We start from the raw sequence: 13433 nt of genomic DNA on the forward strand, positions 1-13433 counted from the left end.
ATTTATGTAAATGAGTATATAAATTAAGAGTTGTTGGAAGGCTCATGAAAATAGAGTGGTTACATCTCAGGTGTGTGCCTTTGAAAGATTTTGCTTTAGTCTCTTTATCTTCATTATTTTCATTGCAAAAATGACTATATATTATTTTAACAGGTATTTTAAACAATTATAGGAAAAGATAAATTCATGGCATTGGTACTCTCTATGTAATATGAGACAGGTTAATAAAATACAGTGAATAAACAGTATGACTCTCAGTTCAGTGAATATACATAATTTCCATGAAAAAAAGTATGAATAGCCAATAAAATGTTCATAGCAAAGTAATGTGTGTGAACGCAGATTTAAGTTTTTTTCTTATTCTTAAAGTTTTTTATTTTTGAAATCAAATGTGCACTTAGTTATGAAAAAAATATTGAACATGCATTTGAAAATAAAGTATAAAATCCTAGGAATTTATTGTCATACGTACCTTATTAAGACCACAAACAGTTCCTTCTTTTACCCACATCTTATTGCCATCAGTAAAATCATGTGGAAAATCCACTGCAACACAGAGGCGTCCATTTATTTTGGCATAAATAGCAGTGGCATTTGGAATATTAATTATTTCTTCTCCTCTATATTCACATATTAATTTTCCACATGGCAGATCCCTATAATTTACAAATAAATGAAATCATTATTTTAATAAAAAGAAATGTTAGAATATCATTTATAAAGTAAAATGATTTAGGTAAAGCATTGAAGACTTCCAAAGAGATGCATGCAAATTAATTGTAAAATGACAAAAAGTATAAAGGCCTTGCCTGCATTGTTAAAAATAACTCAATATTTTAATAATTTTTAATTATTCTCAGCCTGATCACTTTTTTGGTAATAATTCCTTTACTCTTTTTTTGATTTTTAAAGATAAGTAATTCCAAGCTTATTCCATTTTTAAAAATTGGTAAAAGTTCATCTAATTATGAATCTCATTGGATTTTCTTTCCAGTTTTTCAAACAGAATACCTAATATCAGAATTATTAGTCCCAAAAAGACAAGACATTGAGACCCATATTCAAAAAGCATTATTCATTAATAAATATTAAAATATAGCCATGAAGATTCATCATAAAGATAGTCTATAAACCACAGAAAAACTGGTAAAAGTAACCAGAATACAAAAAAGTATTAAAAGCAAAGGGCAATAATAAAATTTAAAATTGACTTTCCAAGAGAAACAATGGAAACCAGAAGATTATTGAATGACAGATTCAAAAAATAAACAAAGTGTTTTCCCATTCTATATACAGAGAAAAAAATCTTTCAAAATGAAATATAGCATTTTCAGATAATAATTAAGAAAATTTGTCACCAGCAGTCCTGGACTAAAGAAAATGTAAACCAAGTTCTTTACACTGAAGGGAATTTATCCTAGATGGAAGCTTGTAGAAGTACAAAATGTATATAGCTTTACCAGATTAAGGAAGTCTCTCTTTTTTCTTTTTCTTTTCTTTTATTTATTTTTTTTGAGACAGAGAGAGACAGAGGCAGGGAGAGAGAGGGAGAAGCAAGCACCATGGAGGGATCCCGATGTGGGACTCGATCCCAGGACTCCAGGATTATGCCCTGGGCGGAAGGCAGGCGCCAAATTGCTGAGCCACCCAGGGATCCCCAAGGAAGTCTCTTTTTATACTTAGTTAGATGACAGTATCTATCATGGATCAGTGCTAGATTTTGTGATAAGTTAGACACAGAATCAAGAAAATTGTGCAGATAAATCTAAATGAGGAGGCTATGAAAGAGAAGATATATTTAAATCACCTACCCCCAAAACAGATATAAAACTGGGCAAATTTGTCAAAATAACCATTTCAGGGTGACATATCAGACAGAAATTAAAGGCATGATCTTGAAAATCATAGCTCCATAAAGGGTAGTGATAAATTCTCCTTATATCACATCCCTCCTGACAGGGAGGCTACATGCATGTGCTAGAGAGAACTGAAAAAGACTGACAGGAAGTAACACCAGTGAAAACTTTAAATTTGCCTAGAATATAAATGTACTCCCCAATTACAAAGAAAAGTGCAATGCCATGTGGCTCATAGGATAAAATCTATAAAATGCATAAAGAAAAAAGTAATTCTACCTAAAATTTACAGAAAGCGAGAAATCAATGCAAAACACATTAATGAAAGAAAGGAATAGAACCATATAATCATTTCAAGAGTTGCAGAAAAAGCATTCAACAAACTACAACATCCATTCATGATAAAAATCCTCAATAAAGTAGGGTTAGAGGGAACATACCTCAACATTATCAATTATGAAAAACCCACAGGTAATATCCTCTTCAATGAGGAAAAACTGAGGTTTTTTTTTTTCCATATAGTCAGGACAGGGATGTCCAATCTCAACATTGCTATTTAACATAGTCCAAGAAGCCCAAACACAGCAATCAGACACACACAAAAAGAAAAAAAAAAAAGGAAGGAAGGAAGGAAGGAAGGAAGGAAGGAAGGAAGGAAGGAAAAGAAAAAGACAAAGAAAGGCATCCAAATTGCAAGAAAGAAAACAAAGTTTCACTATTTTCAGATAACATGATACTATATCACATACACAAATTAAGTAAAGTCACAGGACACAAAAATCAACGTAGAGAAATCTGTCACATTTCTATATAACAATAATGAAGCAGAAAGAAAAAAGAAAGAACTGATACCTTTTATAATTGCACCAAAAATCAAAACATACCTAGGAATAAACCTAAACAAAGAGGTAAAAGATCTGTAATCTGAAAACTATAAAACACTAATGAAAGAATTTGAAGAAGTCACAATGAAATGGAAAAACATTTCATTCCATACTTATGGATTGGAAGAACAAATTCCATGTTAAAATGTCCATATTACCCAAAACAATCTACACATTCAAAGCAGTCCTTATCAAAGTACCACCATTTTTTACAGAGCGGGAACAAGCAATCCTAAAATTTGTATGGAACCACAAAAGGCCTTGAATAACCTATAAGCAAACTTGAAAGAAGAAAGCAAAGCCAGAAGCATCACAGTTCTGGACTTCAAGGTATATCCCAAAGAAAATATAGCTCTGGTATAAAAACAGACACATAGATAAACAGAATAGAATAGAAAACCCACAAATGAAACCACAACTACATGGTCAATTAATCTTCAACAAAGCAGGAAAGAATATCCAGTGGGAAAAAGACAGTCTTTTCCAGCAAATGGTGTTAGGAAAACTGGATAGCAACATGCAGAACAATGAAACAATATTTTTGGACCACTTTCTTACACCATACACAGAAATAAATTCAAAATGGAAGAAAAACCTAAATGTGAGGCAAGGAATATCAAAATCTTAGAGAACACAGGAAATGACCTCTATGACATTGGTCACAGCAACTTCTAACTAGATATGGCTCCTGAAGCAAGTGAAACAAAAGCAAAAATAGACTATTGGGATTTAAGCAAAATACAAAGCTTCTGAACAGCAAAGGAAATAATCAACAAAACTAGAAGGAAACCTTTGGAATGGAAGAAGTATTTGCAAGTGACATGCCCAATAAAGGGTTATTATACAAAATATATAAAGGACTGATACAACTCAGCACCCAAAAAAACCTGAAATATCCAGTTAAAAAATGGGCAGAAGATATGAAGAGACATTTTTTCAAAGAAGACATATACATGGCCAATAGACGCACGGAAAGATGCTCAACAATTGCAAGTCATCAAGGAAATGTAAATCAAAACTACAGTGAGATGTCACTTCACAACTGTCAGAATGGTAAAATCAATAACACAAGGAACAATGGGTGTTGGTGATGGAGAAAGGGGAAAACAATAGCTATTGGTGGGAATGCAAGGTGGTGTAGCTACTCTGGAAAATAGTATGGAGGTTAATAGAATTCAAGAGACACCTCAGTGGCTTAGTAGTTGAGCATCTGCCTTTGGCTCAGATCATGAATCCGGCATCCTGGGATTGAGTCCTGCATCAGGATCCCTGCGGGGAGCCAGCTTCTCTCTCTGCCTATGTCTCCGACTCCCCCTTTGTGTCCCTCATGAATAAATAAATAAAATCTTTAAAAAGTAGAACTCAAAAGTTAAAAATAGAACTACACTATTATCTAGCCAATGGCACTGCTAGGTATTTACTGAAAGGATACAACTTCATGTTTACAGCCCCATTGTGTACAATAGCTAAATTATGGAAACTGTCAACTGACTGATGAATAGATAAAGAAAAAATGATATATATATAATTTATATATATATGGTAGAAGTGATAAATATATGAAATGATGTACATATATAATATATATTATATATATACATCATCAGCTGGTGCTTATTACAAGTGCACTCGTATGTATATATATAATTGGTATGGTATATATATATATGGTAGAAACGGTATATATATAGGGGTATGGTATATATATACTGGAATGGTGTATATGTATATATATGGTATATATATGGTATAATGGTATATATACACAAGAAATGGTGTATATATATATATATATAATACATATTATATACATAATGAGCTGTTGCTCACTACAAGTCCACTTCTTTATTAAGAAGCAATGAGCAACAGTAATGAGCAATGTTGTAATGAGCAACAGTTGTATGGAAGTGTTGAGTGACCATATTGTACACCTGAAACTAATATTACATTGTATATTAATTATCTGGAATTTTAATAAAAACATTGTTAAATTTTTTTTAAAAACATTGTTAAAAAGATATTAAACATATAGTTGCCATCCAAGTATACATCAAAGTGAAATTTTAAAAATATCTGTTTATCCAATGACTTGGACTTGCATCTTTGTCACTTGTTATATCCCAAGAAAAAGTGAAACAAATACATGACTTTACAAAACCAATCACAAACAATACTACATGAGAATGTTCACAGCAGCATTATTCTTAATAACCCCAAAGTCTAAATTCCCACCAACTGTTAAATAACTTAAGAAATATAACCATATATATCCACACTGAAAAATTCAGCAATAAAAAATTATAAACTACTTATATATACCACAAAAAGGATGGACCTTAAACACATTATGATAATTAAAAGAAACCATACAAAAACCCTTATGATTTCCCTTATATAAATTTTCCAGAAAATCCAAATCTATGGAGACAAATAGCAGGTCACTAGTTGCTTGGGAATGGAATCAGGAATAAAGGTTGATTCCAAAATGGTCATGAAAGAAAACAGGCACCATAGAAATCTGGGGAAAAAGTAAAGAATAGATGATAATAGGAAAGTATTTAAGAAAATTGATTGGGGGTGCTGTAGCTGTGGCAGGGACTCAGCAATGGTGGCATGTGATGGGAAACTCTATACCTGCAAGAGGGACCATAACACTTCCAAAATCCATACCCCTAAGACACAGGCACATTAAAATACTAAGCTTACGTGAAAACTACAAAAGGTCCCTACCCACACCCCATCCCCATTCTAACAAGTAACAACAAAAGTGGATTACTACTGAAAGAACTGCAAGATACATATGATCTCCGAAGGCCAATGTGAAGGAAAACCCTAATCTTAAGAGGGGAGAAAGAGAGTGTCCCACTAGAGAAATTTGAGGATTCTCGTGCCCATAGCTACAAGAGCCAAGCTCCTAAAAGATTAATATAAATCCTCGCTCTAAAGGCCTATTTATTTCAGTGCCTATTATCCTATAGAACATGCTCAACTGTATGTGAAAAAGCAAAACAAACAAATAAAACACAGTCTAAAGAGATAAAACAAACATCAGAAGTGAAAATAATATAAAACAGATGTTGGAAGTACCAGACATGAAATTTAAAATAACTGTGATTAACATCTTAAAAGCTCTAAAGGCAAGTTGACAACATGAAAGGCTAGAGAGAAAATATCAGCAGATATATGGAACCTGTAAGAATAAGATATAATGAAAAGGAAATAATAGCAAAATAATAATAATAATAATTAATAATAATAATAATAATAACAGAAATTAAGAATGTCTTCCAAGGGCTCATCAATAAAACTCAATCAAAAGAGCAGAAGATTAAAAAAACTCAATGATAGGTCAATAGAAACTTCCTAAATGAAAACTCAATGGTAGAAAATAATAGAAAAAGAAAAAAAAATTAAAAAAAAAAGAAAAAGAAAAAGAAAAAGAGAACAGAAAATCCAAGAACGATGGAACAGTATCAAAAAGTGTAACATAGGGCAGCCCCGGTGTCTTAGCGGTTTGGTGCCACCTTCGGCCCAGGGCGTGATTCTGGAGACCAGGGATCGAGTCCCACGTCAGGCTCCACGGAGGATGCTTCTCCCTCTGCCTGTCTCTCTTTCTCTCTGTCTCTCTCTCTCTGTGTCTCTAATAAATAAAAAATCTTTAAAAAAGTAACATATTCAAAAGAATTACAGAAGGAAAATCGGGCAGAAAAAATATTTTTGAAAATAATGGCCAAGATCTTTCCAAACATCAAGCAGGGTAAATACCAAAACATAAACCACCTACAAATATATGACATCCAACTGAAGAAACCAAAGTCAATGAGAAAATCATGAAAACAACTAGGTTGTGAGCACATCTTACTTACAGAGAAATAAGGATAAGAAATAAAATAGACTTATTAAAAAATCCTAAAATTAAGAAGAGAATGGAGGAGGGCCTCCTGGGTGGTTTAGTCCATTAAGTAATCCACTCTTGATTTGAACTCAGGTCATGATCTCAGGGTTGTGAGATTGAGCCCCATGTCTGGCTCCACACCTAGCACAGTCTTCTTATCCCTCTCCCTCCACCTGCTTGTGCTGTCTCTCTTTCTGTCTCTCAAAGAAATAAATAATAAAAACTTTCCAAAAAAACTATAAGACAATGGAAGAAAAATTTTGAGGGGTGAAAGCAGAAATATCTAACTTGGAATTCTGTCCAGTAAAATGATTCTTTGAAAGTTAAGGAGAAATAAAGACTTTCTGAGACAAACAAAAAGTGATAGAATTCTTTGCCAACAGATTTGTTTTGCAAGAAATGTTAAAAGAAGTTCTTCAGGCAGAAGGAAAATGATTTGGGATCAGAAAACTGGATCAACATAAGAAAAAGAAGAGCATCAGAAAATGGATACATTAAAAAAATAGTTTAAAAGCCATACATTTTCAGTGGATAAAAAAACATGACACAAAGCTAGCTTAACATCTGAAAATCAATATAACATACTATATTAATAAAATAATGGACAAAAATAGAATCATGTAAATAAATGGATGAGAAGCATTAGAAACATACAACCAGAGCTCAAGATTTAAAACTCTCTAAAATAAATAAATAAATAAACAAATAAATAAATAAATAAATAAATAAATAAAAATAAAACTCTCTACAAAGTAGGAATACAGGCGAACTTTCCTAGTCCAGTAAAGGCCATCAACAAAACAGAGATAATGATAAACTTAATGCTTAATTTTTCTAAAAAATTTGGGAATAAACAAGTATCTCTTCTTTCTCCACTTACATTTCAACATTTTCAAGCAAAAGAAACAAATTAAAAAGCATCCTACTTAGAAAAGAATAAACAATTCAGACTTTACTTGCAAATGACATGAACTTGGACATGGAAATGCTAATAAACTCAGATACAAAAAAAGAGAGAGAGAATTTAGGAAAGTCATGCAATATAACAATATAAAATAATATAAAATACAAAAACAAAAAAATATTTGCATTTTCATTATTACTGTTATTATATACCGGCAATGAACAATGTGAAAATGGAATTTAGAAAACTATTCTACTCACAAGTTTCAAGAGTAAAATGTTTAGAACATACTTAATGAAATAAATGCTACACTTGAACACTGAAAAACATTAAACCCGCCTTAGAAAAAATAAATAAGATAAATAAATTGAGATATTCTATATTTATATCTATCAATTGAAACTCAATATTGTAAGGTGGCAATTCACCACACACACACACACACACACACACACACAGACACACTTAAAACTAACAAAATCTGAAGAGTGAGGTCTATTTACCAGTGATAATTTCCTGATTTTGATATTGTACTACAGAAAAAATACATATGATATAAATCATAGAAAATGCTACCATTTGGGGAAACCAACTGAAGGGTACAGGGGGGCTCTGTATTCCCTATATTTATTTTTGCTACTTCCTGTGAATCCACAATTAGTTCAGAATAAAAAGATATAAAGATACAAGTCAAAGATAGGAAGACTAAACTATTCTAAATACAATGGGAAAAAAATTGAACATATTCTCCAGTGGAACAGATTTACAGGTAAAAATATGTAGTGACAAGAGGACTTGGAAAATGCTCAAAAGTTTTAGATTAGATAAATATGTAAATTTAAACAGTTAAGACTAGAATGCTAACATTAAAAATAATGTAATACTAAATGGTAGAATATTGTAGAAAAATAGAACTCTTGCATTCTGCTAGTGTAAATGTACATTGCCACAGTCACTTTGGAAAATAATTTGGCAATTTCTTTCAAAGGCTAGTATGAAGTTATCATATGACTCACTAATTATAGTCCCTATGTATCTCTAACTACGAAATATAAATGAAAATATATTGCACTATACAGACCTGATCTTAAAGATTTATAGCTTTATTCATATAGCCAAAAACAATGTACCACAAAATTGACCATCAATAAGTGAATTTATAAACTAATCATGCTATTGTGATATATATATATACATACATATATAAATTTTCAGTAAGATTCAGAATTATTTAACAATAAAAACAAAATATTAATATAACAGTAAACTATTTGAATCTCAAAACTATGTTGGTAATATATTTTTTTTAATTTTTATTTATTTATGATAGTCACACAGAGAGAGAGAGAGGCAGAGACACAGGCAGAGGGAGAAGCAGGCTCCATGCACCGGGAGCCCGATGTGGGATTCGATCCCGGGTCTCCAGGATTGCGCCCTGGGCCAAAGGCAGGCGCCAAACCGCTGCGCCACCCAGGGATCCCCTATGTTGGTAATATTAAGTGTGACACAAAAAAATGCATACTGTAGGAATCCATTTGTATGAAATTTTTTAAGAGACTACGTTTATCTATCATCGAGATAAAGCACAGGTTTTATGGGGCAGAGATTAAAGAAAACATCTTTCCATCATGAAAATGTTAATTAAGTTTTACATTTAAAGTACATTCAATTGGGCAGCCCGGGTGGCTCAGCGGTTTAGCGCCTGCCTTCAGCCCAGGGCGTGATCCCAGAGACCCGGAATCGAGTCTGGTGTCGGACTCCCTGCATGGAGCCTGCTTCTCCCTCTGCTGTGTCTCTGCCTCTCTCTCTTTCTATGTCTCTATGAATAAATAAATACAATCTTTTAAAAAAATAAATAAAAATAAAAAATAAACTACCTTTTTAGTTTACACAATTATTTAGGTCTAAGTACATTTAAAAGTCAAATAAAACCAAACAAAGTGAGGATAAACAAAAGCCTCAACAGGAGTTTGTATATACTCTACCTTTAGTATGCTATATCTACACATGGACTTAAAGAAAAACTTTACAAGGGTAAAACAATAGTGTTTTCAGGTGTTTAACATGAAATTTAAATTCTTTTAAAAGTCATTTGAGGTACAAAGGGATAGTATTATTAACAATAACAAAAATAAATAAAAGGCATCCAAATCAGCAAGGAAGAAGTAAAACTTCTACTATTTGCAGATGACATAATATTCTGTATAGGAAACCCACAAGAATCCACAAAAAAATTGCTAGAACTGATACACGAACTCAAGAAAGTCACAGGATACAAAAATCAACATACAGAACTCTGTCAAATTCCTATATACCAATAATGAAGCAGCAGAAAGAAAAATTAAAGAATCAATCCCATTTACAATGGCACTTTAGATAATTAGATACCTAGGAATACACCTAGCCAAAGATGTAAAAGACTGTACTCTGAAAACTATAAAACACTGATGAAAGAATTTTAAGATGTCACAAAGAAATGAAAAAAAGAAAAGTCCATGCTAATGGATTGAAATAACAAATATTGTTAAAATGTCTATATTACTCATAGCAAGCTACACATTTAATGCAATCCCTATCAAAATACCACCAGCATTTTCACAGAGCTAGAACAAACAATCCTAAAATTGGTATAGAACCACAAAAGACCCTAAATAGCTTATATAACCTTGAAAAAGAAACGCAGAGCTGGAGGCATCACAATTCTGGACTTAAGTTATATTACAAAGCTGTAGGAATGAAAACAGTATGGTACTGGCACAAAAATAGATACATAGATCAATAGAATAGAATAGAAAACCCACAAATGAACCCACACCTACATGGTCAATTAATATTCAACAAAGCAAGAAAGAATATCCAATGGGAAAAAGATAGTCTTTTCCAGCAAATGGTGTTGGGAAAATTGGATAGCAACATGCAGAACAATGAAACTGGACCATTTTCTTACACCATACACAGAAATAAATTCAAAATGGATGAAAAACCTAAATGTGAGACAGGAATATCAAAATCCCAGAGAACACAGGCAATGACCTCTTTGACATCAGCCATAGCAACTGCTAACTAGATACGGCTCCTTAAGCAAGTGAAACAAAAGCAAAAATAGACTATTGGGACTTCAGCAAAATAAAATGCTTCTGCACAGCAAAGGAAATAATCAACAAAACTAAAAGGAAACCTTTGGAATGGGAGAAGATGTTTGCAAATGACATATCCAATAAAGGGTTTGTATCCAAAATATATAAAGGACTGATACAATTCAATGCCCAAAAAGCAAATAATCCAGTTAAAAAGTGGGCAGAAGACATGAATAGACATTTTTCCAAAAAGAAATACAGATGACCAAAAGACACATGAAACGATGCTCAACAGCACTGGTCATCAAGGAAATGTAAATCAAAAGTACAGTGGGATGTCACCTCACACCTTTCAGAATGTCTAAAGTCAACAACACAAGAAACAAGTGTTGGCAAGGATGTAGATATTAGTAGGAATGCAAAGTGGTGCAGCCACTCCAGTAAACAGTATGGAAGTTAGTCTAAAAGTTAAAAATAAAATTACTCTATGATGCAGCAAATGCACTATTAGGTATTTACCCAAAGGATACAAAAATACTGATTCAAAGGAATATATGCACCCCAATATTGACAGCAGCATTATCTACAAGAGCCAAGCTATGGAAAAAGCCCAAATGTCCATCAACTGATGAATGCATGAAGAAAAAAGTGGGAGTATATATATATATATACATATATATGTGTATATACATACACATAATGCAATATTATTCAGCCATAAAGAAGCCATTATACATAATAATGCAATATTATTCAGCCATAAAGAAGAATGAAATCTTGCCATTTGCAGTGATATGGATCAGCTAGAGTATTAGACTAAGTGAAATAAGTCAATTAGAGAAAGACACATACCATATGATTTCTCTCATTTATGCAAATTAAGAAACAAAGCAAATGAGCATAGGGGGAAAAAAGAGAGAGGAAAACCAAGAAACAGACTCTTAACTATAGAGAACAAACTGAAGGTTACCAGAGAGGAGATGGGTGGAGGAAGATGAGTTAAATAGGTGATAGGGATTAAGCGGTGTACTTGCTGTGATGAGCACCAAGTGTTGTATATAAGCGTTGAATCACTAAATTGTATACCTGAAACTAATATTTTACTGTATGTTAACTGGAATTTAAATAAAAACTTTAAAGGACACCTGGGTTGCTTAGTTGGTTAAGCATCTGCCTTTGGCTCAGGTCATGATCCCAAGTTCCTGGGATGAGCCCTACATTGGGCTCCATACTCAGTGGACAACCTGCTTCTCTCTCTCTCTCCCTCTTCCTCCCCCAACCTTGCTCATGCTCTCTCGTACTGTCTCTCAAAAAAATAAAATCTTAAAAAAACATAAAAAATTAAGAATTCAAGGGCTAAAGTTAGATTAATGAAAGCAATTCAATTATGTACTCTAGAATTATCACTATGTACATTATTTAAGGTATATGCAGTATTTTAACAAAATGTGTATCCTGAAAATTATGTCTGATGGATAGTGTGAACATCTATTTAAAGTGTATTAACATACACTAAAAATTTTATTTGGCTTATGAATCCTTTTGGAGATCTTAAATTCTACCACACAGCCAGTGGTACATCAGAGGCTTCACCAAAAGTGGTAGGGAGAGTAACACCAGCCCAACTGTACACAATGTTCTCTAAATAACTTCCTAGACAGTAAAATCATAGCAATGATGAAAATATAGATATCTTAGAGCAATTTTTCTATGGTCTGATTTTTTTCTGCTTTTGGGCAAAAAAGGAAAGTGGAAAAGAAAAAGCAGCTCTTGACATTCAGGTGAAAGTATTAACAGCAAGGCATTAGAGTACTGACCTGCACTCATAACTAAATCATCAGGCTTAACTGTTGAATATAAGCAATTTTAGGAGTATTAACTTTAAGCCAAGTCACTCTGTGGCCATGATGGATCAAGAAAAAAGAAAAACTTGCTCCATAAATTATGTCTTGAATATAAAAAGACATGACATAAATGTTGTCCAAACAAGATTACCAAGCATCCCTTTCATCCTGCTGAGTGACTATTGCTTCATTATCAATGACTTTAACTTCTCTCCAGTCTTCCTGCTTTGTATATAAGTCCTAATGAGGTATCCAATCATAGAATTACCTTCACTTTCTGAGAACATCTGATTCAGAAGAAAGATCCACTTTCTAAAATCCTGTTGAAAATCACTTAAAACACACCCAAATCCTATAAGAAAAAGTTTCTAAAACTCTGGAACCAAGATGTCCCACAGTTTCCCATAGTGTTTAGTTTTACTGACTGGTACATGTAATATATGTTCATATATGATATGAACATCACATGTTCAACTACAAGTGTGTTCCTGTGGTCTTTGGCTGGAAAGCATTGAAACAGAACCTGATCTACAAAGCATGGGTTGAAGTATATACCAGTAAGGGTACAATTCTAATCGGAAACACATGCACATACACATACACACACAGAAGGCACCTGAATATAACCAGAAAGGGAAGAATTATATGATTAACTGAGCCTTAAGAATGAGAACTAAATCAAGAGATACTGCGGATTGGGGTTTTTTTTTTTTTTTTTGATTCAGTACAGAACATTCAATCTCTTAACTTGAATAATCAGAGTGCAGGACAAAACAATGGGCCTCCGTCAATTAGGTAACTGGAAATTAAAAGGTACTTAACACTAAAGTGTGTACAAACTTCATTCTAAAACCTGGATGACCACTGAACCAACCATGTGCAGCGAAGACTCCAGGGAGTTCATAAAAAGTATCTTAAGAGGCTTAAAGAAATAAACAGTATTTCAGCTGCTACTCAAAGAGAGATTATTGTT

The 13433-nt window shown here is 32.9% G+C and overlaps 1 protein-coding gene across 1 annotated transcript in view; it reads right to left on the bottom strand.

The window, feature by feature from the left end:
* Positions 1 to 13433, bottom strand: part of ADAM2 (ADAM metallopeptidase domain 2) — a 139041-nt gene that overhangs the window by 26722 nt on the left and 98886 nt on the right. The window contains exon 15 of the mRNA XM_072762690.1: positions 473 to 656. Within this exon, the coding sequence (XP_072618791.1) occupies positions 473 to 656 (184 nt within the window). The remainder of the gene's footprint in view (positions 1 to 472; positions 657 to 13433) is intronic.

The sequence above is a fragment of the Vulpes vulpes genome, chromosome 7 (genome assembly GCF_048418805.1).
Source record: "Vulpes vulpes isolate BD-2025 chromosome 7, VulVul3, whole genome shotgun sequence".
In the NCBI taxonomy this organism is placed as follows: domain Eukaryota; kingdom Metazoa; phylum Chordata; class Mammalia; order Carnivora; family Canidae; genus Vulpes; species Vulpes vulpes.